This window comes from Lissotriton vulgaris, chromosome 1_1 (assembly GCF_964263255.1).
Source record: "Lissotriton vulgaris chromosome 1_1, aLisVul1.2, whole genome shotgun sequence".
In the NCBI taxonomy this organism is placed as follows: domain Eukaryota; kingdom Metazoa; phylum Chordata; class Amphibia; order Caudata; family Salamandridae; genus Lissotriton; species Lissotriton vulgaris.
This window is the reverse complement of record NC_141685.1, coordinates 1339371776-1339395981: the sequence shown is the minus strand read 5'-3', so window position 1 is coordinate 1339395981 and position 24206 is coordinate 1339371776. Positions and strand designations below refer to the sequence as shown.

Below are 24206 nucleotides of genomic sequence, written 5' to 3'. Positions count from 1 at the left end.
TCAGATCATAGTTCAGGGACAGTAATCAATAGAACTACTGACTAGGGATGGGTTTGCGAACCGGCTGCTGATTGGCTCAAAGTACAACGGAAACCTCAAACTCTCCACCCATCCCTAACGAAAAATGCCTAATTTTATTGGCTACAGGAGAGCTGACTCGGACCAATTAGCTCCGAGCACCTGAGAACCAAAACAAATCGGAGTCCATTGAACTGAGAGTAGACAGCTGAAGCAGAGTGAGTAAGACGGGCGACCCGCCTAGCCAATAGAAAAGCTTCGCGTGTGTGCCTGTGTCCTATCTGCATTGTTGGGCGGGCGCGGCTTTGACATGAGCGAGGAAAGGGTTGAGAGCTTTACCAAGATGGCGGGGCCACGGCTCCTGCTGGTTCTGTTGGGGTTATGTGCATCTGCTCGGGGCTTCCTGAACCTGGAAGAGCTGACCCACATGAAGTACGGCATCGTGATAGCTGCCCAGCCTGTTCTGAGAGGCCAGGTGAGCCCTAGGGAGAGTGGGTCTTGAAAGGAAGGTGTGTGAGAGGATGGACTTGAGACTGGCTGTGGGAAATGTAGGACCTCTTCTTAAATAGTAAACGCAGCTGAGGGGAGGGTGGTTGTGGCATTCGAGGAAGGATGAGACCACCGTGGATAAGGGCGATAGGTCATCAGAGAGAGGACAGGTGAGGAAGCGCGAGGGAGCATGTGAGGTCGGAAGAGTTACCAGATGGTGAAAGATTGGGCTGATAAGAGGTCCAGGGCAGTTGGGAAGGGAGAGAGGTGCAAGTTTGAGGATGCATGTAGGGCGTCCACATATGCATTCCGACGATTGGTAGAAGTTCCTTAGATGAAATAAAGGAGTTATTCAGACATGAAGTTCTCTGGGCAATGTAAGGGAAGATTAAGGGACAAGGCAGATGACATCAAGAGAGTGCAACCTACAGAATAAGGAAGGTTACGTCGAGGCTAGAAACATCATAACCTAAAAGGTTGAAATCACATTCGTCAACGTGGGTAGAGTAATATTGCAACATTTGGATGATATCCGCGTGATGGTTATAGACGTGTTCCCGCTTAACAACACCAAAAACCGAAAAGATGTAGTAAAGCCATCAAATACTCTTACTCACAAAGGAGAGGCGATACGGTGGCAACCTTTGAGAGATAAAGCTACGCCTATGGGAACCACAACTAAGGATAAACCGCTCCTAACCGAATGCTTTAAAAATCTGAACATCACAATAACTCAAGATTAATACACCACCCAAATTTGAGCTCAGTGACTGAGGAGCAAGTGACAAGCAGCAACCAAGACTGGGGATGGCTAAGCCTGACATTGAGTTGTGCTCCACAAGCAAAGTGCTGGACGTAAGCTATTGAATTATACCACTTGAAGCCACCCGTGACTAGATTGATCCTGAATAGGAGGTAACTGAGCAAACATCTATATATAACAACCTGAAACCGGGTTATCTGAATATCTTTTCATGGAACATCGCTGGGATTGGGGCAAAAATTAAAGATAGAGAATGGGTGCAGCTTGCTAGTAATTACACAATTTGAGTTTACAAGAAACCTGATCATTGACCAAAAATGGACTTGAGTGTTATCATTAGTATCACAGCCTCGGCTGTTCGGCAAAAAAGGGGTAGAGTGCGTGGGGGTGTTGGCAGTTTATGTTGTATATATTCTGAATTGTGAGGTGGTTCAATGTTCTACGATGGCAGCGGGTTCAAATATATTGCATGTTAGGCTGTTAAAACCAAGTGAGTAAGTTGTTTCTATAGACATAATTTGCGTATATATCCCACAATCTGTGTGGAGGGTGTACAGGTGATATGACGTAATACCTTGACATATCTACAGTCATTAAAAAGTCAAAGCCCTATCAATTTGGGAGAGGACATGGCTATAAGGGCTAAACATCTGTTCCTACTTTGTGGGGATTTTAATGTCCACCCAATGGACGAAATAGTTAATAGTGAGATCTTGACAGAGGAATGCTGTTTTGACATACCCGATAGTGTCTTGGGCAAGCCATGTAGATGGGGTGAGGAATTTGTAAACTGCTATTAGAAAAGGGCTTTCGATCCCTAAATAGCCGTACCACCTCTGGCCGCCCAGCAAACAGTACAGACAGAGGTGGTGCTAGGAGTTCACTTCTAGATAACGTCCTAATTAACCTCGAGAACTGTGTTAATGTAAATCACATGCTTGTAGTGAGATGGGTCGAAAGTGATCCCAACCACCTCGTAGTGAGCGTTGCTTTGGGCTCTAGTAGTAATTTGACACAGACATATGTACAACACATTTATCCTGTTTCAATTGAATCAGCTAACAGGAAAATTATCCGCTGGATGTCTGCTACCGCAGCTAGAATCCCTCTTCGATAGAGACGTAGAGTTTTTTTTTTTTTAATGAGTAGGGCATAATGAATTAAATTATTCTAGAAACATTTCAGGCATTGCTATCGGAGATTAAATCAATGTGGACATTCTCGATAAGCATACTAACCGAAAGCAAGTGAATAAACCCATGCATGCCTGATATGAGGAAGGACCCTGTGAGAGAATAAAAGGCTAGTTGCTCAAGTGCCTATAAATCTTCACTCCGATTGGCAGACTAGAATGTATTTTCAGACTCCTAGATGGGCCTACAAGCATCTATTATAAACTAAAGAAGCTAGTCGCCGGTGCTTATTATGGGAGGAACTGAAGGAGGCCATAAATAAGAAAAATAAAAAGCACTTTTGGTGGATAGTGATCAATGTTGAAAGAGGGACCATCAACCAGTTACGTCATCATATTGGCCTAAAGGAATGGAAAGGCCATTTTAGCAATCTGTATAGAGAAAGAGCGAATGAAGGGTGAAATTGCACAGTTAGAACGCAGACGCATGTTGAAATAACAATCAAAGTGAGGCTGTCCAACAAAAAAATGTAAAGACCAGAAGTTGAAAGAACACTTCTGTCTATGAAAAGAAAATAAGGCGCATGGTCCTGATGCAGTTTCGGTAGATATTTTCCTGATGGAACCAAACTACTGGCTCTGGGTTCTGACTAGGGGCTTCAGTGCCGCCATAAATAGTGACTGTATGGCTCCATCTTGATGCACAGCAATCCTGATCCCACTTTCCAAAAAGGTAGCCTAGGGATTCCCTCAAATGACCGCCCTATCTCGCTCGTGGATAGAGACGGGAAAATATTGGGCAATGTGCTACTCAATAGGCTATAAGGTAAAGTTTACTCTGGAAACCTTTGGATCGATTTGCAGGTGGGCTTCAGGTTAAAGGTTGGGACAGTTGAGCAGATATCTTTATTATACCTAGTCTGTTGTAAATATGAGATTATTCAAAAAACCTCAGTGTAATAACCTTTATAGACCTGAAGTCAGTATTTGATCTGGTCAGTCGTTCTAAATTTTGGGAGACGCTAGATTGGCTGGGGGGTGATAGCCCAGTATTGCAAGCGATAAAAGGCCTACATCAGGAAAATATTGCCCTAGTATGTTATGGGGGAATGCAATGCACCATTTCCGTCTGGAAAGGGGGTGAGACATGTGCATATCAGCCCCACTTCTTTTTAGCGTGTTTCTGAATGGTGTAGTCGAATATCTTCTGGAGATCCCCCTCAACGTCCCAAAAGTTGCAGGTTGCAAGTCCCCATCCTGCTCTTTGCTGATGTCACTGTTCTAATTACCAGGACAGAGAATGCCATGCATAAATTGCTAACCAGGTGTGTGGCGTACTGTAATATCAAGAGCCTGTTCATCAAAATTAATAAAACCAGGGTAATAGCAATGCACCTGTCCCCAGCGCTTAAAAGAAAGGTCATGGTCAATGATGAGTGGATAGAGGTGTTCGAATATTAAGACTATCTAGCTATCCAATTGAGCAGCAGATTAAAGAGGGGAGATCAGGTAACTAAGGCCACTATCCTTCTCCAGCAATCAAGCCGAGTAGTCCTCAAGTTTAGGTATAATGCAAGCTCACAGCACCTAAGTATTATTCTGCAAATTTATAAACAGAAGGCCGTAGCAGTTGCCAAATGGTGCTGCGATATGGTGTTATGAAAAACTAGAGAAGCTCCAGGTAGCTGAGAACAACTTTCTGAGATCACTGTTGAGCCTAGGCCGTAATATCCCCACAATCCCAGTCATTGTGGAAATGGACGTAGATACTATTCCATATCAAGGAAGAATCAAGCCAGTCCTATACTGGATAAGGCTATCAGAAATAAAAAGGCCACATGTTACTTAAAAGCTGTAGAGGAAGTGAGCAAGAGTACCAGTAAGGGGGTATGCCCTTGGACTGCACATGTAAGGAAATTGGTGGCTATGGTCCTAAGGACTCTCCGGAAAGATACAGGACAAGTGAAACCAGATACCGCAAATTTCGTGAAAGGAAGGTATCTCACATTTAAGTTGGGAATGCGGGAGCCGGTAGCAAGACAGATAGATATCTTAGGTCCAGGACTGAGACAGAGTATAAAGATAATCTGGATAAAATCCAGCCTGAGCAGAGACGTTTAATATATATCCGGTTTAGATTAGGCATCTTTCCAACCAGGTAATTTTTTGTTAAAACAAAAAGGCTAAGAGAGAAGGACTCCTTATATAGCTTCTCTGTTGGGGAGGGGGAAGCACACTATAACTCACCTGCTACTATAGTTTTTCACAAAATATTCCACCATTCGAACTAAGTGGCTGTACCCTCTCTTTGAACTATATGGGGAACATAGAGCAGACGCAGTTGCATAATATACTAAATCAGATAGGTAAGACATATTCTATATTGTATCAGCCTATTTGTGGGGGACTTGGCTGGTTTATAAATAACTGATTGAAACGACTGAACTCTAGGGGGCCCATTATGATGTTGGGCGGATTTCACCCTGCCAGGCTGGCGGTAGCTACCGCCAGCCTGGCGGGTGCAATCTGTTCGACATCCACACTAGTTTTCCCCCCGCCATATTAATATGGCGGGGGGGGGACCTCGGCAGACTGAAAGACCGTCCATCGCTTTTCCGCCCTGGTCGCCTTACGGCCGGGGCGTAAAAGGAATAATATGGTGGCGGTGTCTATCAGACACCGCCAGCCATATTATGATGGTTGTTAGGTGCCTTTCCGCGGCGGCGATGCCGCCACGGAAAGGCATGCGGTCTTCACTCTGGGGGCCCCCTGCGGACCCCCAGAGTGAAGTATAGCTGGGGGGTGCACACAGGGGTACCTGTGGTACCGCCCTTCATTTGCATTAACAAAGGCACCACACGGTGCCTGCCGCTTTGTTAATGCAAATGCTGAAATGCATTTTTAGCATTGTGGCTGGCGGTGCAGAGAGCACCGCCCACCACAATGCTAAAAATAATGCTAAAAATGCAGGATGCCCCCGCCACTGTGGCGGGCACATCCTAATACCCCCCACGGGACCCCCGCCCCTATGGCGGGCGGTCCCGAATTCCAACAGGATGGCGGGCGGACAAAGTCCGTCCGTCATCCTAATGACCCCCTAAGTTCCAGTGCTCGAATTCTGAGATAGATATTAAGTTGAAAATTGTATATATAGCCATGTTCCTATGTGAACAGCACTGAAATGGCAACATTATTATAGAGGACTAAGCACCTGTAACAACATGACTTATTTCACTTGGAGCCACTTGCCCCTAATAGATTTTATTGGTAGTTCCCAACCGTGCTAAAATTAGTGTAAAGTAGCCTTTTGCATGAGGATTTTATCGGTGTCCAGGTGATCATAATAATACTATGCTTTGTTTTAATGGTTCATGTAAAGACCACTTTAATTTAGCTTTATAGCCAACTATATCTAGGCACTTTAAGTCTATACATTTTTTGTGCATCAACTATGTTCCTGGATGAGGGCTAATAAACAGAGTGAAGTTAAAAATGTGCAACTCACTGATTCTGGTCTCTTGGCACCTTATAATTCTAACGGCTGTATATTCTATTGCATACTAATGCCTATCAAGATAACTAGTAAATGAAGCCCTCCTTTATCTCGGAACGAATGTCAAGATTTATTAGATTTTGCACAGTTAACTAAAACCATTGCTATAGAGATGCCTCAGTAACGTCTGTGCATCATTAAGAGCAAAGCAGAACTGGCCATCACATTTAAAACACATTATTCAGACAAGGCAATCTTAAAGGTATAGATTTTCCCTCATTGACCACAGTACTTCATCAATGATATTCTTCAAGTTCTTTATGTATCAGGTTTTTTTAAAGTACACTAGTGACAAACAAAAACAGTTCACTGTACTTTTTATTTTCTCAAGACATTTCTTTTTATTCCTTTTTAAAAAAAACGTATTTCATTCTTTGTATATGTCAAAAAGATATTTCTTTTTCTTTTTTGTCACATTATTTCATAAAATTTAAATGTACATAAATCATAGAAAAATCATCATAAAATACATTATTACTTAAATTAAATACATACAAAATTGAAAAAGGAGAATTTGAAAACTATTATATACCACAAAAAACACCCCTGGATACAAAACAATCTCACAACAATCATTCCATTCCAACCATACTCACATCAACTACACTCACACAATATCTGTACACGGGAGAGTTCTAAGTGACAAAGGAAAACCTCTTCCAAAAATTAAATCTCAATGCCAGATATGAGATTCCGCACTAGGTCGACGCGCGTTTTGGTGGTTATATACCACCTTCCTCAGGACCTGTCCAGATATGACCTTTCACTTCCCAGGGGACATGCTATAAAAAGATCGATGTTCTTTTGACTAAATTCCTTGTTTTTGAGAGGCAACAGAACATAATACAGGATGAAATCCGATTACCAAGGAGAACCCTTTGTAAAATGCCAGATATATTAAGGAGATCTCATCTTCTCTTAGAGGTAATTTTCTTAAATATTGTGGGCTGAACGTTACTTCAGGTGAAACTTTTAAAAAAAAATATTAGCGAAATCGTCTTTATATGTTTAATCAATATCTTTTTCATGGATGAACATCATAGAAGTCCTGGTGACTTGAATCGGAGCCTTTGTCAGTACTTCTCGTGGCTGATGTGTCGGCCGCCCTTAAGACACATAACAGGAGTTCTCTTTCGACGTCGAAAGAGAACTCCTGTTACAGATCATTCGTTTGTGGCATTCAGAGTTAATGATCGGGGTCATAAGACATCAAATCTGTACTTTAGCAGATGGATGAGGGATACGATTTTTGATGGCTTGTTCCTTGGCTCACCTACTCCTGAAGCAGTTCGGGGAAGGTCTAAGATTGTGGGCAGACGTTCAAGGGGTTGCATTGAATGATATTTATAGAGCTGCAACATGGTTTCTACACATATGTTGTCACACTACAGAATTGCAAGTGTGGGGTTGGTGGAAAACGTTTTTGGTCACAAAGTGATGGATGCAGTAGGGAAATAATTTCACTAAATCAATGTTTGATGGTTTTTGGGCATAAACCAGTGTAAATCTTTATTAATGTAGTTCTTATTTAATTGATCTCAAGAAGGCCAGTAATAGCTTTGGTGTATCTCATAAGTAATTACTGAAACAATGACATAGGGATAATAAAGATTACCAGTAAGTAATTTGGGCAGTAACATGGTTAAGCAAGACGGCAGCACAGTGCAAATAAGGGGCTATGGAATGGAGTAGTTGTAGCTCGTTGCTGTGGTCATTGCTTGTAAGTCGTGTGGCAAAATAATTTTTTTGTCTGCCAGCTGAAAAGATCGATATAATTTAATATGCCTCAATATGTCTTCTTTTTGTACCTAGCAAAAGCGATTCGAGGCCCGATTCTGAACTTGTTTTCTTGGGACTTTGTATTTTCTGTGCAGATGTTTTGCATGAATGTCTTTGTGGCCCAGTGCTCTTCATTTTGATCATGCCATTATATTTACCTCGGCATGAGAAGTCAACCGCTTCAATGTTTTGAATAACCAACGCTTCTCAGTTCCCCTTTTGAGCCTATCTTTAGAAGCGTGTTGTTTTCTGTCTCATTTTCGGGTGAGTGTACTTATCTCAGTATCTACCAAACTCCAAAGAATTAGTAAACCCGCCTTTCACTTTGGGCTGAAAGCGACAACAATTGCAGCCACGTAAAGGAAAGATTGTGTACTGTTATTGATTATCCTGAGCAGCGATGCCATCCATTAGTGAACGTATTGACCACAGCCTCTGAAAGCAATGAAAATTAAAATCGCTACTCATTAGTGAGGGGAAAAAACAACTCTATTCAGTTAAGCTGCTGCAATTTCAGACACAGTCGGGAGAGGTGTGGCGCCGCGGCCAGGGAGACTGACGGTGGAATCTGGGGATCACGGTTCGATTCCCGGCTCCGGCGGCAGATTAGCACCATGTGACTCTGGGCAATAGCGTGCCTAATCTTCCCGAAGCCCCCCAGCGCCTAGAGACCTTTGCGGGTGATTGGTCGCGCTTTACAAATGTGGATTATTATTATTATAGTCGCAATTAAACGAATTTAGCAATGGGAAAAAATTGCTACAGTTGTCTTGTATTGCAGCATTTGTAGAGCCCTTACTAGCCTCACCTGGGCTGCTGAAGCACTTACCCACATGGAAAGCAAGCTGTTATTTTGTTGTATACTATGTGCCCTTGCAGCCCACGCAGTGCGGTGGGGCCCCGACCTCTAGGGGCCCCTTCAGCACAGTACCCTGGCCTGAGAGCTCGTGACTTAGTCCGGCTTGGGGAGCCCTCCATAAAACTTGAGGGGCCCACCCCTCCAAACTAGGTTACGCTAGTGGAGATGAGATGGATGCCCTAACTGTATCAGCCATAAGGGATAAAACATACAGGCAGCTACACAGCACCAGCCATGCTATAGGGGCAGCACAACGATGTGCGTGTACACCAAAAAAGGGGAGTAATCTGGGAATGCTCAGTAATCCATGTGGCAACATTATCAGGGCAGAAATGGCGTTGAATGAGTTAAAGGATACCAAAAAGGCAACAGTTGAAATTTGTCACATGAGCAGCAGCCATGCACCTTTTTTCTTTAAAGGCCATGATACTACCTCCTGCTGAAAAAATACATCTCATAAACAAGGCCGGAAGTGGAATCAAGCCTGGAAACCTGAGCAGAAACTACACGTTATTTATAAAATCCCAGGTTCTACCTACTTCTTCTAATAAGGGCAAGTATGGATATCTAGATACATGCTGGTATAATCAATCCTGTAATCCATTTTTTCAGGAAATATTCTGTAGAATTTTGTCAGCATGTTAAGCTTAAACATTCTGTCCCGCCTCTGTTCATATTTTTGTACCTAGATCCGTGACCTCCACTTATGCATACAAATGTTTTAATACCGAATGGTAGTTTAACATATATTACGTTCACCAGAGCTGGGGATACTTCGAAATAGTGTGGTATCCTGTATTCAAATATGTATATAAAAACTATGTATATAAACACGGTCTCACCACAATTCCTTTTACTTGCCCTTCTGCTTTCACCTTTCACAAAAAATACAAATAGATTCTGAGAAAGCAGGGGCAAACATTTACTGTCTAATTCTTGGTATACATGGTCTGCATGTGTTATACACAAGCAGTGCTCTTTGAAAAGTCTTTAAGGACATAACTATTCAAAATATTTTAATCACAATTAAGGGTGTTCCTATTGCCCACATAGTTAATGTGGTCTGGTAGCAATTTACTATGTGCTTTTAAACATATAGAGCCCAATTTGCAGAGGTATATTACACCCAAAAGTACATCCAGGAACACGCAAAATGATTCCTGACTAGTGGAAATGGTTTTTACTACTGCAGATTTCTCCGCCAGGAGTCGTGAAAAATCTGCAAAACGAAATCCCACACAAGCGGTGGGAAGTAAGTGTTACAAGGCGTGGTTTGCCTTGCAAGTTTGAGAATGTCAACAAACATTGGTGTTCACAAACTGAAATCCAACCTCCCCTCAATAATGGGAAGAGAAAAATATCATTTTGCTTGGGGTGTAGGCAGTCTTAAGCCAGTTGAGTGGTGCAATTGTAGGCATCGAACATGGTTTTAGAGGCTTAATATTACACCTGTATTTAGGTCTGCGGTTAGCCTTTTGATTTTGCAAAAATTATAATGAGATTAAACACACTTAAAGGTGTTGCCAGCCACTTCTCTTCATCCATTGGTATGTTGGGTCATTTACATTTTCTTCTGCCGACTACAGCATGGGTCAGCCTACTTCCGCCACTGGTTAACTTCAGTTTGGGTGACTACATTGTGCTCTTTCACAACAAGCACATCCACACACACATGGTAGTTCCATCAGTGCCAGTGTTCTACTTTATAATTGCTTTAGTTTTTCCTTTGTGTTTAGGGCCTGATGTGATAGAAGGGTTCTTTGAATGTGAGCACCTGGCGCATTTTAGCTGTATCAGTTTCTGGCTCCTATCAATACTGTTGTAAATTCCTTTGGGAGTGTCCCTTGTTTTTCCCACTGCTCCTGTTTCACACTATACCACACTGTGTCCATTGGAAACTGTTCTCTATAAGTTATCCTATTCTAATGTCATGCACAAACCAAAAGCTTTGATATTATAAGATGCTAATTCATAAGCAAACTATTCTGTATAATTATTTATCCTGAACTCCTTTTTACCATTGGTTCTGTAATAAACTTTATCAAGGAAGAAAAATTACTTTTATCATATTTAATTTAGCAGCACACTTGTAACACTTTTATTTAAACATAGGTGAGGTGCAGGTTGGGTTGTAGTATCCAGTATTTTATATTGTGACCCAAAAACGTACAGGTGGCTTACTATCTGAAAATTGAATGCCAGTTATCTTTATGCAGCAATATAATCATTGATACTTCTGAAGTTGGTGAGAACTCATTGGGAGTGAAATTATGCATACATTCATGCGCCAGGTAGACGGCTCATTTCAGTGGAATCGTTGATACCTTTGGGCACTGCTGATCTAGGTCAGTGGATTGTTTCTGTATTCGCTAACCTGATCTGGAAAACAACCCTTGTCCTTCTGCTGCTGTGAATTCTGAGGGCCACATGCATCAAATTAAGGAATTGCGATTCCTAAATTGCAATTTTTGAGGAATTGCAATTCCTTATGCATGTAGGAATTGCCCAAAAAATGCGATTCCTACACATGCCTTAATTGCCACAAGCAAATTGCGACTCACAATCAAGCAATGGCTTCCCATTCATTCCTATGGGCCTTTACTGTCTATGCCTGTGGTTGTTACAGTTAAATTGTAGTTTTAGCCTGCCTGCAGTTGCATATTTTATCACCTGTGTTGTGTTTTAAATTTGTGGTTTTCCTGCCCATGATTGCCTCCATTTAGTGTGTTGAATAGTGGGATTTGCAGTCCAACCTCTGTAGTTTGTCCCTCTCATTCCTTGGTGACAAATCTGTTTTCCCTCCAAATCTCTCCTTTGCTCTGTGCTAAGACTTGTGAGTTAAAACCGTGCCCCCCCCCCCCCCCCCCCCAGCAACAGGGATTTTTTGTAGGGTGTTTCTGGTGAGCTGTTTAAACTGTTTTACTAGGGCCTGTGCATTTCGTTTTTTGTCCAGCAGGGGGAATAACGTTTTATTCAAACAGTATTGTTAGATTTCAAGTTAGTGAGGCCCTTACCTGCTGAAGTCCAAAGTGTGGATTGAGCCGGTCTGTCTCCTAGGAAATTCTGAACAGGAGAAGCAGCTGCCCAGCCCCTACCCCCAGGCCAGCAGGCCATTGGCTATTCAGCTACCAGGCAAGTCTGAGCTCTCCTCTCACACCTGCCCAGGCCCCTAACGGCCCTGCTGGGTGCGCCCCAAATCATTCTCCTCCATCTTGTGAGTTGCAGCCTACCAGTTCCCCAGATTGCAGTGAGCAGAGTCCAGGAAGTGGTAAGGAGACAGACTAGTGCGGTCTCTTTCCAAGACAAAAAATTGTTTAAAAAACGATTTTCACTTTGTGTTTACTGTCTATGCCTGTGGTTGTTACAGTTTAAAATTGTAGTTTTAGCCTGCCTGTAATTGTATTTTATCACCTGTGTTGTGTTTTAAATGTGTGGTTTTCCATGCCCACGATTGCCTCCATTTGGTGTGTTGAATTGTGGGATTTGCAGTCCAACCTCTGTAGTTTGTCACTCTCCTTCCTTGGTGACAATTCTTTTTTCCTTCCAAATTACTCCTTCGTTCTATGCTAAGACCTGTATGTTAAAACAGTGTACTCCCAGCCACCATTTTGTGTTCACAAGCCAGTGAAACCAGCTCCCCTGCCCCCCCCCCACATCCCATTCAGACACACTCTCCCTGCTGTAATTACACCTAACAGACCTTCCATCAATTGTCCAACAAACACCCTCCTCTCCCTTCTACCATAATAATACTAACGCACAACACACACATTGCACACCACCACACTTTGTAACTCTTGCAACACATTTACTTTCAATGTAATTATGGATCTACATATTTATCACTTTCTTCTAATTTAACATTTCCAATGCACTACCCTATTTCTAAGCCTATACTTAGACCAATATATCTTCTAGCTCAACCTTCTGACTCATCTCAAACTTTTTCTGCTACTCGTTCCAATGCACTACCCTATCTCTCATCCTATACATCTATCAATATATCCTCTACATCCACCCTCTCATTTATCCCAAACCCCATACCGCTACTATGATTGCCAAAATAACCCTTTTTAGACTCTCTCCTACTCCACCCCTCCTTGTATCATCTGACACCTCTTTTACTGTACCGATCACCTAAAACAAACAAACAAACCTTTCTAAACTCTTTCCTCTGAGTCCTCCCCTCCAAAACTCCTTTTAACTCATCCAAAAGCCTCCTTCTATTGCTAAGACCTAAAACATTAAAAAAAATATATATATCTTTCACTCTTTTAGCCCTCCACTATCCTTTTCAATCGACATTAACAGACTAACATGTTCACTTCTCAAATTCCATATTAAACTATACTAATATACTACCCAAATAACTGAATAATATATCCACTACTCAAATTACTTCATATTTTTTTACTATACTAATTTTCAATAGTAATCCTTTATAAGTTCCGGACTGGCGTGCTACTCACCAGAAAAGCGCTTCAACACCCATCAGGGGTAACGAGTGCTATATGAATGCAAATCTTTCTTCCCCTTTTATCCCTCCGCTATCCTTCTCACTCCAAGTAACTGATTAATATCCACCACTGAAATTACTTCATATTTCACCATATTAATTCACCACTAATCCTTTATAGGCTTCCTGAATAGCGTGCATCAACAAGCGCTATATAAATACAAACCTTTGTCCTCCTCTATCCTTCTGCTATCGTTCCAAATCCAATAACTGACTAACCTATCCACCACTTAAAATGTACTTGCATGTTTCACTATACTAATTCAACACTAATCCTCTATGGGTCCCGGAGTAGCGTGCAACTCGCCGAAAAAGTGCTTCCACACCTCGTCAGGGGTAGTAAGTGCTATATAAATGCAATTACAATACTATACACTACAATACATGCCCTAAGGTCATGTGTGTGCACCACAATGCACTTTAAAAAATGCATTTATTTGCATTTTTCAAAGGAATTGCAAATTGCCATCAACTTGAAAGTGATGGTAATTTGCGATTCTAAATTGCGAAAACGCAATTTGCGAATGCATCGCATTTAGGAGATCGCAATTTTCTAACTGCATTCGCAATTAAGGGAGTTTAAAAAAAATGTGATTTTCTTAATTGCGAATTGCAAAAAAGGTACAAGCATCTCATCTCAAAAGGCCATTTTGCAATCGCAAATGGCCGAAATTTGCGATTCGCACTATTTGAGATCTCAAAATGGTTTGATGCATGTGCCCCTAAGAGTGGTATATTTGTGAATAGCAGCTAAAGAGGCACAAACTTCAACACTGCTCATTGCATATACATGCTCAATTGACCCTGTGAACTCTGTTTTATAGGCATAACTAATAGACCTATCAAGACACGCACTACAGAACATAGGTGCAATATCAGGTGTCACAAAACAAACTTTCTTTGTGTTCACTGTTCGCAACAAAGATAGGAACGGAAGTAAAGTTGATAGTCCTAGTTGCACAGTGTCTTATATGTTAAATGTTTAATGTTGTTAGTTGTGTTACATATAAGTTGTGTTCACTGCACCATCCACTGTCTTTTTATTTTTTTGGGGTCTGAGACACGTTTACGTTATAGCTTGATGGCACCAATGATGAGAACAGGGCCAACCTGGTGAGTACCAGCCAGGGGTCCCATTGGTGGTTCGCCCGTGAGGTGCCATCTCGCTTTTCTCACATTTTTAGGTCTCGCCTGTCGATGCGCATGCGCATCGAGCAAGGCGAGAGTATTGGCACTTATCCGCTCTTTATCCACACTGCAAGGAATCGTGGCGATTCCTTGCAGTGCACGAGAAATTTAAGCTCAATGCGCATGCGCATTGAGCTTAAATGCGCGTGCACATGCCCCCAGCCGCCTACTCTCTCTCACAGCCTCCCCCAGCTCCGCCCCCTCACTACTTGATTGCACGGCCGCTAGGCCGTGCCTCCCCTACTCTCCTCCCCCCTCCTCCTCTCCTCCCCTGCCTGCCTGCCGCTAGGCCGTGCCTCCCCTACTCTCCTCCCCCCTCCCCCCTCCTCCTCCTACTCTCCTCCCCTGCCTGCCTGCCGTGTCGCACCTCTCCCCTCTCCGCCCCCTCCCCTGCCCGCCCCCTCCCCTGCCCGCCGTGTTACGGTGAAAGGCTTGTTTCCGTTTGTCTCTCTCCTTTCAGGTATTCCCTTCCTGTATTCTTTTTCCTCGAGCTTTACAATATTTCTCCCAAGTGCCCCCACCTTCTACCTTTTGTCCCTCAATTTAAACATTTTCCTTCGGCCTCCTTTTCAATTATGCTGCTCAATTTTCTGCCTTGAGGTTCAGTCGCCCCCTTCAATGGCCTTCCTCTCCTCGTCCTTCCTTCCTCTTGCCTCTCTCCTCCGTTCCCGGTTCCCACGCTGCCTGTCCCTGCCTGTCTTTGGGGTCTCCGTCTTCTTTGGTTGTCCCTCCCCTTCCCGCTGTGTCGCATTTCTCCTCCCCCCTCCACTGGTCCCCGCAGCCTCCTCGAGTGAAGCCCCTGCCTGCGCCAGCCCTGCCTGTGAGTACCGCGTGCCTGCAGCAGCTCTCCGAATTCGACTGCCTCCTGCAGGCGACCTCTCCCTTACATGTTACTGCTCCATGTCTGTGACCGCATCGTTTCTCTCCGCCTGTGACTGCTCCTGCCTGCGATTGTTCGTTGACTGTAACTGGTCTCCAGTTGTGTGTGTGCGCTCTGTAACTGCTGCACACATGAGCCTGCTCCTGCGATTGCTTCCTGTCCGACTGTTTCTTGTGTTTGTTTAACAGTTTATTCTGACCAATTGATTTACAGTTCACATTCGGGATTTCACACGGTTTGCGAAGTTAGCTGGAAACTAAGTATATGCTGGGGCTTTGTCAGGTACATGCAAACGAGAGCAAACTTACTCAAACACAACTCCAGACCTTCCTGAAGTAAAATCCTTGTCTGACTGGCGCAGAGTTAAAAGAGGCGAACGCGCTGTCGTCGTTTGCGTTCCAACTTAAATATATCGCGCCAAAAGATTAAAAGCAAAGAAGAGCTCACTCACGCGCACACACGCAAATAGTTGTAACTTTTACAGCGCGTGCCTCTTGAATTTACGTAGCAAATCTCGCGTCATTGTTGATAAAAAAACACGTGCTCAATTATACTATATCCAATCCTGGCTGCCCCGCTACAGTATTTGCACTGAATTATTGCTCGCCCATGTCAGGCTTCGTTTAGCGCTTGCAAACGGATGTAGATTTAATATAATGTTACCCGTCTTCAGCCATGGTTCTTTCCTTCGCGTTTTGCCTCGTTGACTCTGCGAGAACCCCTTTAACTTCCACGGCTCAGAACCGGAACGCAGCAGCCAGTCGGATACCAAAAGCAAACGAAGCCATAATCGTTGTCGCCCCACCGTCGCTCTCTTCCACAGCTTTCCCATCTCTTCGGACATCCGCTTCCAGGAACATACAGTTTCCTCTTTTGGTCACCATATAGCAGTGGGAGTCTAATGCTAAGCCTGCCGCTGCGTTTGGGTTTGAAGTCGAGCAGGCTGTGATGTCCTCGCTTCCAGGCACTGTATCTGACCCTCGGGCGCTCTCTGCTAATAGCCAGTCAAGCCCCAGCACTGTCTGCTCTTATTTTTTTCTCACTCACCCTCACTCACCCTCACCCCCTCCCTCACTCACCCTCACTCACCCTCACTCACCCTCACTCACCCTCACTCACCCTCACTCACCCTCACTCACTCACCCTCACTCACCCTCACTCACCCTCACTCACCCTCACTCACTCACCCACCCTCAACCCCTCACTCACCCTCACTCACTCACCCTCAACCCCTCACCCTCACTCACCCTCACTCACCCTCACTCACCCTCAATCCCTCACTCACCCTCAACCCCTCACCCTCACTCACCCTCAATCCCTCACCCTCACTCACCCTCACTCACCCTCAATCCCTCACTCACCCTCAACCCCTCACCCTCACTCACCCTCAATCCCTCACCCACACTCACCCTCAATCCCTCACCCACACTCACCCTCAATCCCTCACCCTCACTCACCCTCAATCCCTCACCCTCAATCCCTCACCCTCACTCACCCTCACTCACCCTCAACCCCTCACCCTCACTCACCCTCACTCTCACTCACCCTCACCCCTCACCCTCCACCCTCACTCACCCTCAACCCCTCACCCACCCTCAACCTCAACATCAACCCCTCACCCTCACTCACCCTCACCCTCACTCACCCTCACTCACCCTCACCCTCACTCACCCTCACCATCACTCATCCTCACCCTCACTCATCCTCACCCTCACTCACCCTCACTCACCCTCACCCTCACTCACCCTCACCCTCACTCACCCTCACTCACCCTCACCCCCAACCCCTCACCCTCACCCTCACTCACCCTCACTCACCCTCACCATCACTCACCCTCACTCACCCTCACCCTCACTCACCCTCACCCTCACTCACCCTCACCCTCACTCACCCTCACCCTCACTCACCCTCACCCTCACCCTCACTCACCCTCACCCTCACTCACCCTCAACCCCTCACCCTCACTCACTCACCCTCACTCACCCTCACTCACTCACCCTCAACCCCTCACCCTCACTCACCCTCAACCCCTCACCCTCACTCACCCTCACTCACTCACCCTCACTCACCCTCAACCCCTCACCCTCACTCACCCTCAATCCCTCACCCTCACTCCCCCTCAACCCCTCACCCTCACTCACCCCCAATCCCTCACCCTCACTCACCCTCAACCCCTCAGCATCACCCTCACTCACCCTCACTCACCCTCAACCCCTCACCTACCCTCACCCTCAACCCCTCACCCTCACCCTCACTCACCCTCAACACCTCACTCGCCCTCACCCTCACTCACCCTCAACACCTCACTCGCCCTCACCCTCACTCGCCCTCACCCTCACTCCCCCTCACCCTCACTCACCCTCACCCACCCTCACCCTCACTCACCCTCAACCCCTCACCCTCACTCACCCTCACTCACCCTCACTCACCCTCACTCACCCTCACTCACCCTCACTCACCCTCAACCCCCTCAACCCCTCACCCTCACTCACCCTCAACCCCTCACCCTCACTCACCCTCACTCACCCTCACTCACTCCCTCACCCTCAACCCCTCACCCTCACTCACCCTCAACCCCTCACCCTCACTCACCCTCAACCCCTCACCCTCACTCATCCTCAATCCCTCACCCTCACTCACCCTCAACCCCTCACCCTCACTCACCCTCAATCCCTCACCCTCACTCACCCTCAACCCCTCACCCTCACTCACCCTCAACCCCTCAGCATCACCCTCACTCACCCTCAACCCCTCACCTACCCTCACCCTCAACCCCTCACCCTCACCCTCACTCACCCTCAACACCTCACTCGCCCTCACCCTCACTCACCCTCAACCCCTCACCCTCACTCACCCTCAACCCCTCACCCTCACTCACCCTCACTCACCCTCACTCACCCTCACCCACCCTCACTCACCCTCACTCTCACTCACCCTCAACCCCTCACCCTCACTCACACTCACCCCCTCACCCTCACCCACCCTCAACCCCTCACCCTAACTCACACTCACCCTCACCCTCACTCACCCTCACTCACCCTCAACCCCTCACCCTCACACAGTGCAATAGGTCTCGGAGCATTTGAGTTAGAGCTTTTAGAAATGTTTATGGCTTTTTTTTTTAATTCTTTAGCATTGGCTACAGGAAACAAAAATGCTAAAGATTTACAAAAAAACCCATAAACAATTCTAAAAGCACTAACTCTAATGCTGCGAGACCTATTGCATTTCCAATGCTTGTTTGTTTGTGCTGTCCTATATGTATAGATCAGAGAGGTTGTTGTTTTAAAGAGGCAATAGACTGAAACATTTGGACTATCCTTACACTGAAAGGATTCCCTCGAGTGACGAATGTCCACCGTTAATGTTTACAGACTAATAATCCAATATTGCCACAAGAACTAGGACTTTTGTTGTTGATTAGTCACAAAACAAACACCAAGATGACTGCACATTTTGAACTCCTGACACATTCAGCAGATTCACTACGCTCGGTCGTTTTAGAAGCGCACCCCAAAATGAACAAGGGGACTCTATTTTGCACTGAACAGAGATGGGTGCTTAGCCTTGCCTCAGATAAAGAGGGATTGAATGAGGACATTCCCTGGAGCCTGCTGGCTAGATAAAATATACCTTAATAATAATAATCCACATTTGTAAAGCGTGAACAATCACCCGTAAGGGTCTCCTGGTGCTTGGGGTCGTCAGGAAGATTAAACAAGCTATTGCCCAGAGTCACATGGTGCTGGGCTAATCTGCCGCCGACGCCCGGGATCGTACCGTGATCCCCAGATTCCAGCGTCGGTCACCCTGGCCGCAGCACCACACCTCTCCCTTTCAGAGTATCCCTTACCCTTTGGTTGGCAAACATATCATTCTGGCTGGCTAACATTATATTACAGCTCCTTTCAGACCTTCTTGCACGCTACAATCGCCCGTTGTGACCACCTACACACAGGTTTGGAGCACATATACATGAGTACATTTAGGACACTAATGCATGCTTGGTTCATTGTGACATCCTTTCCACTACTATAAATTCTCACACAATGACTTGTTGTCAGGGCTCCCACGTACTTCCCAATAAGGCTGAGACCCCGTCTATAGACTATCATGAAATTTAATACATCACGCTTCTTTTTAGCGAGCATACACATTCTGTTGGTGAGGTACATTAAACACAGGAACACCCGTGTCCTAATTACATGCCTGGCCTAACTAGACATTACAAAATGGCCGACACACTAACGCAGTCAACTGAGGGTTACTGGAACCGGTTCGAGTAATCCCCTCTACTATTCCAACATGGCCCCACCAATTTAGTTTGAGGTTAGCGCTCCAGCGCTTTTCCCAGTGAGACTGGGAGGCCCGGCCCCTTCTGACACTGACTGCGAGCTTAACATTGCCACGCCACTGCTGGCCATTACCTCCCGGTCTTGGCAGAGTGAGGGGTAGGCCCTCCGACATCTTACGGAGAAGATGCGCAAGTAATTTACTTCTTGTTCCTGGCATGGCAATACCCACGTATTCCTTGGCATTTTCTCTGCAGGTGAGCCCTTAATGTTTTTTCGAAACTACGGGCCGCCGGCTTCTTTGTTTGTGTGTCTCCTGACATAGCGGTATTGTGCAGAGAGTTGCCCAGTCGCCATGGCCTCAGCGGACACGCACGTTGGGTACGATCCTTTCCCATCCTGGTGCACAGTTTTGGGTGCTGGGCTGTGCTGCACCTCCTCGCACCGTGCCGCACGCTTGAGTACTCTGACTCCCCTTTCCGTATTCCACGTTCTAGGACTAGTAACCAAGCTTATGGGACACCTTGGCCCGACAGTATCCTTTGAATCCCTGGCCACTGCGACAGATAGGGATACCGATTGACCAGCTATATTTTACTACCTTTTACCTTACAAATGTGTTCGTTCCCTCATTTCCGTCTCATAGGACACTGCACCTTTCAGTGTCAACACCTGCCGGAACACCTTGACCCCAATTGGGTGGGTCCCTACTTACTATTATTTTTCACCTCTCTGCCACACTGAGATAATGATTTTAATATCGTCGCCTTCCGCACGGTCACAGCAGTTCAGCATGAAGCATGCTTTCCTCATTGTTTGAGTGTTGTACGGTTATTTACAAAGTTGTGTGACACACGTCATGAATATGCACATGAAATGTGGCATTTATAGAGCGCCAACTGTCGCTCCCAAAGGAGCCTCCTGGCACTATACAGATAACTGGCAAACTAGTGAGGGCCTAGATACGGGTAAGGCAGGATTTGTCACTTATTCCATAGATCCAGGTCACATAACTATGCTGGGAATTTCCATTTTCCTACAGGTTGACCTCCTAGATTTACAGGTACCACACTTAGGGTGCTGTGTGTGGTCTATCACTTTTGCTACATTGGACCACCATTGATAGTGTAGCTAGAACCTGCCACTGGTCCTTATGAATTGCCATCTAATTGACTTTTAAGCAAGAAACATGTTGACCTTGGAGCGCGGTACACTGTAACATTACAGCAGTGGTGCACCACACTTAGTTTTAACCAGGATAGGGGCCACACTCATTTAATTAGTTCTGATTGGACTTCTACTTCTTATTTTAAGTCCCTTTTCTTTACACATCTACAATCACTAGGCCCTTCACACATACTGCACCTTACGGCAAGGAATAAAAGATCCCCGCTAAAGAGCCTCTTTGAGGGTGCCCGTCGGGTATTGTTGCGCCGACCTGACTAGGAGCAGACCCGATGATGAAACATGACACCTAGCTGGCTGGGTGTGTGAGGGCCCTAATTCTGAAAGGAAGAATCCCCCTCCTTGATCTGGATATTAAGTGAGCCTAGTCTCGTTTACGCAACTTTTATTGTTCAGTCAGAACTGCATACCCTTCTGTAATTGTTGGGCATGTATGCTGGCCCTGGTAAAAAAGCCCTTAGTCCCCTTTTATTTGTAGACCTATCTGTGAAATAAACAGTCCGTATGAGAATCTGCACGCTGCAATAACAATAGTGCGCCAAGTATGGGACTCGTTTGAAAAGTTGTGGCGGACACAGCCTTTTTAAGGACGACAATAATACAAAAAGCAATTCACACATGCTCCATAATGGCTAACAAAGTATTAAAGTAAGTTCAGGCAAAATTGTAATACTCTCCCTACACTTTTACACTTTTCTTCGTGAATTGGGCCCATAGTTACTCACATTCACGAAAAAAGTTGCAACATTGGTGGAGGGAATTAACATCTCTGCCGTAATGTATTTGGAAGAAATTTTTCTGTCGACAAACATTCCCAAGAGGAGGCCTGGTAAGCTGAGCAGGTTTCCAGGCACACTTATCCGAACGTCCTTCCTTTTTGAAAAGTCTACTATTAGCCCTGTGTGGAAAACTCAACAAAGTGGGAATGAAGCCTACTGTGCAAATGCAGTGCTTTTTCCCACAGGGATACATTTTTCTTTGTGCAGAAATCCTTTCCCTACACCCGAGCTATACTACCTTTGTGAAAAGGGCCTGTCGTCTCCTGGCTGTAATTTATTGTCTATTTCTATGTGTGCATGGTCTTCACATGATTTTCTCACGTTTTCTTTGCGAAGCCTATGAAGACCACAAAAAAAAAATCTCTCTCTCTCTCTATATTTTTTTTTTAAATAAAAAAATCTTTTTATTAACAGTAGGAATCAACATTGCAAGGCAAATCGCAGTACATTCACATGTCTATTCACGACATAATTTGGACAGGCGGAAGTGCACATTTTACAACAATAGGTAACATGTTTCACATCTAGATTGTTTCATCATGAGCTGGTAATAGCGGTGGAGTGCAGATGTTCTCTCTGTATTCGTTCCAGTCAGATCAAATGCGGGACCATTTTTTGGGGCACCCCCTAGCCACCTATACATACTTTTCACGGTGCATGCACCAATCTATATCCTTTTTCCATGCGGACACCGCAGATGCCTGTGCTGCCCCCCATTTCTGTGCTATATTACGTTTTGCTATCACGAACCCCAATGTAGCCCATATGGTGTGTTAGTTGAGGTCTGTGGGTTCCTACACATTAAGGAGACATCTCTTGGCTTCCAGTGGAAGTATCATTGGTAATACCTCGCCCATCACCTCGTGTATCTGGGAAACATCCTTTACAACAAAACTTTTTCCACACAGTACCGTTACAACGACTTGCGCTGGAGGGCGCTGTAGGATAGGGAATCGTTTAATTTACTATCCAAAACCTTCCCTACTATCCACGGGGACTGGAGTTGGAATAGTAAATTAAACTATTCACTATCCAGCGCCCCCCAACGCAAGTCGTTGTAACGACTTGCGTTGTAAAACCTGCGTTGTAAAGGCATGCGTGGAAAAAACATGCGTTGTAACGACATACATCCGTGTATCTTCTTCCAATACCTCTGTATAAATGTGCATTCCCACCATATGTGGAGGAATGTGCCATCATTTTCACACCCCCTCCTGCCCCGGCCATCTGTCGCTCTACCCATTAGTACCAGGCCAGGCCCTGTGATGTAGATTCGGTGTAGTATTTTAAGTTGTACCAGCCTTAACCTAGCTGCAACGGCAACCTCACTTGGTGAGGCTAGCGCGCTAATCCAATCCTCCGCGTCAAGAATTATACCGTCTCTTTCCCACTTTTCCCGCAGTTTCAAGAGGGGATCTCCAGTGTGGTTTACTAACTTTTTGTAGGTGTGTGATATGGCCTTCGTTGGTAAGTATCTATCAAGGAGCCTGTCCTCGAGGGGTGAAGAGTACGGAATGACGTCTCCTTTCTGTAAACAGGATTGCAGCGCGTGGCGGATCTGTAAGTATCTAAAATATTCTGTGGGATCCATGTCGTATTCCCAGAAATATTTTTAATAATATGTTCGCCGATAGGCGTTTGCTATCGAGCACATCGTTATTTCCTACAGCAGTTTACTGTTTTCTATGGATCACATAGTTATTTTCCTGTCAATTTTGAGTCCGTCTTTAGTGTGCATTTCTACATAAGTTGATCCTTTATTATTATTATTATTATTATTTAATTAACATAAGCTGAGCTTTTGAAAAGAGTTCCTTTTTTTAAAATTACGTGGTCAGCAGTCTTGCACAGTGGGATTTACCGAATGAAAAAATGCATTATAATAGTGAGTGCACGTCGTATGCCTACAAGATGGTCTTTAAACTGTCAGTGGTCCTATAGTGTGCTAATTTCAGGTCGTGGCGGCCTTAAACAAGCATTTGCAATAGGTCTCTGATTTACTAGGATTTGAGTTATTGGAAATGAAATAGCTTAAACTCTTTCAAATGCGAGACCTATTGCACTCCAAATTACTAATGGCCATGCGGCGCATTCACATTCATGGAGGCCGTGCCCCTTTCTTTAGACAAGCCTCAACTAAAAAAATGGGCATGGCCAACATTAAAGTGAAACCGTGGCATGCTGCGATTTGACAAACAAACTGCAACCGTTTGTCAAGTTGACAAACTGATGTTTTTTTGTAAAAAAGTCCCCATGCTGCGGTTTGACTTGAATAGCGTTGTGCCCCTTTCTTTAGACACCGCTTGTCTAAAGAAAAGGGGCGCGACCTCCATGAACGTGAAAGCGCCGCATGAGTGCTAAAAAACAAAAAAAAAAAGTAAGCACGGCCGTTATACTTAAAGCAGACCACGCTGCTAAAATAAAGAAACGGGGCTGCTATAGTTAAAGCGAACCATCATTAGTAAATAAAATGAAAGCAGGCGGTGTGCTGCGACGTAGTGGCTGGTATAGGGGCAAATCATTAAATAGTTCTTGCCAATGTGAGATCTGTTGTCTTTCTTGGAGTGTAGTGGACTGGCATTGTGTGAGTGGAGTTATGTGGCATTGAGTGACATTCAGTGAAGTGGCATTGAGTAGTGTGGAGTGGTATTGAGTAGCATTGTGTAGCATGGAGTGGCATTGTGTGGAATGGAACGCATTGTATGGCTTGAAGTGTATTGACATTGTGTGGCGTGGAGTGCAACACATTGTGCGGCGCTGACTGCAACAATTT

General features: G+C 45.0%; 1 protein-coding gene across 4 annotated transcripts in view; it reads left to right on the top strand.

Moving 5' to 3' along the window:
* Window positions 1-216: 216 nt before the first annotated feature.
* OS9 (OS9 endoplasmic reticulum lectin) overlaps window positions 217-24206 on the top strand; it is a 310804-nt gene continuing 286814 nt past the window's right edge. Inside the window, exon 1 of one of the 4 annotated variants that reach the window (XM_086966442.1) lies at window positions 217-493. In XM_086966442.1, coding sequence (XP_086822568.1) covers window positions 329-493 — 165 coding nt within the window. In that variant the 5' untranslated portion in view covers window positions 217-328. The remainder of the gene's footprint in view (window positions 494-24206) is intronic. The other 3 variants (XM_086966460.1, XM_086966451.1, XM_086966467.1) reach the window with 3 other exon arrangements.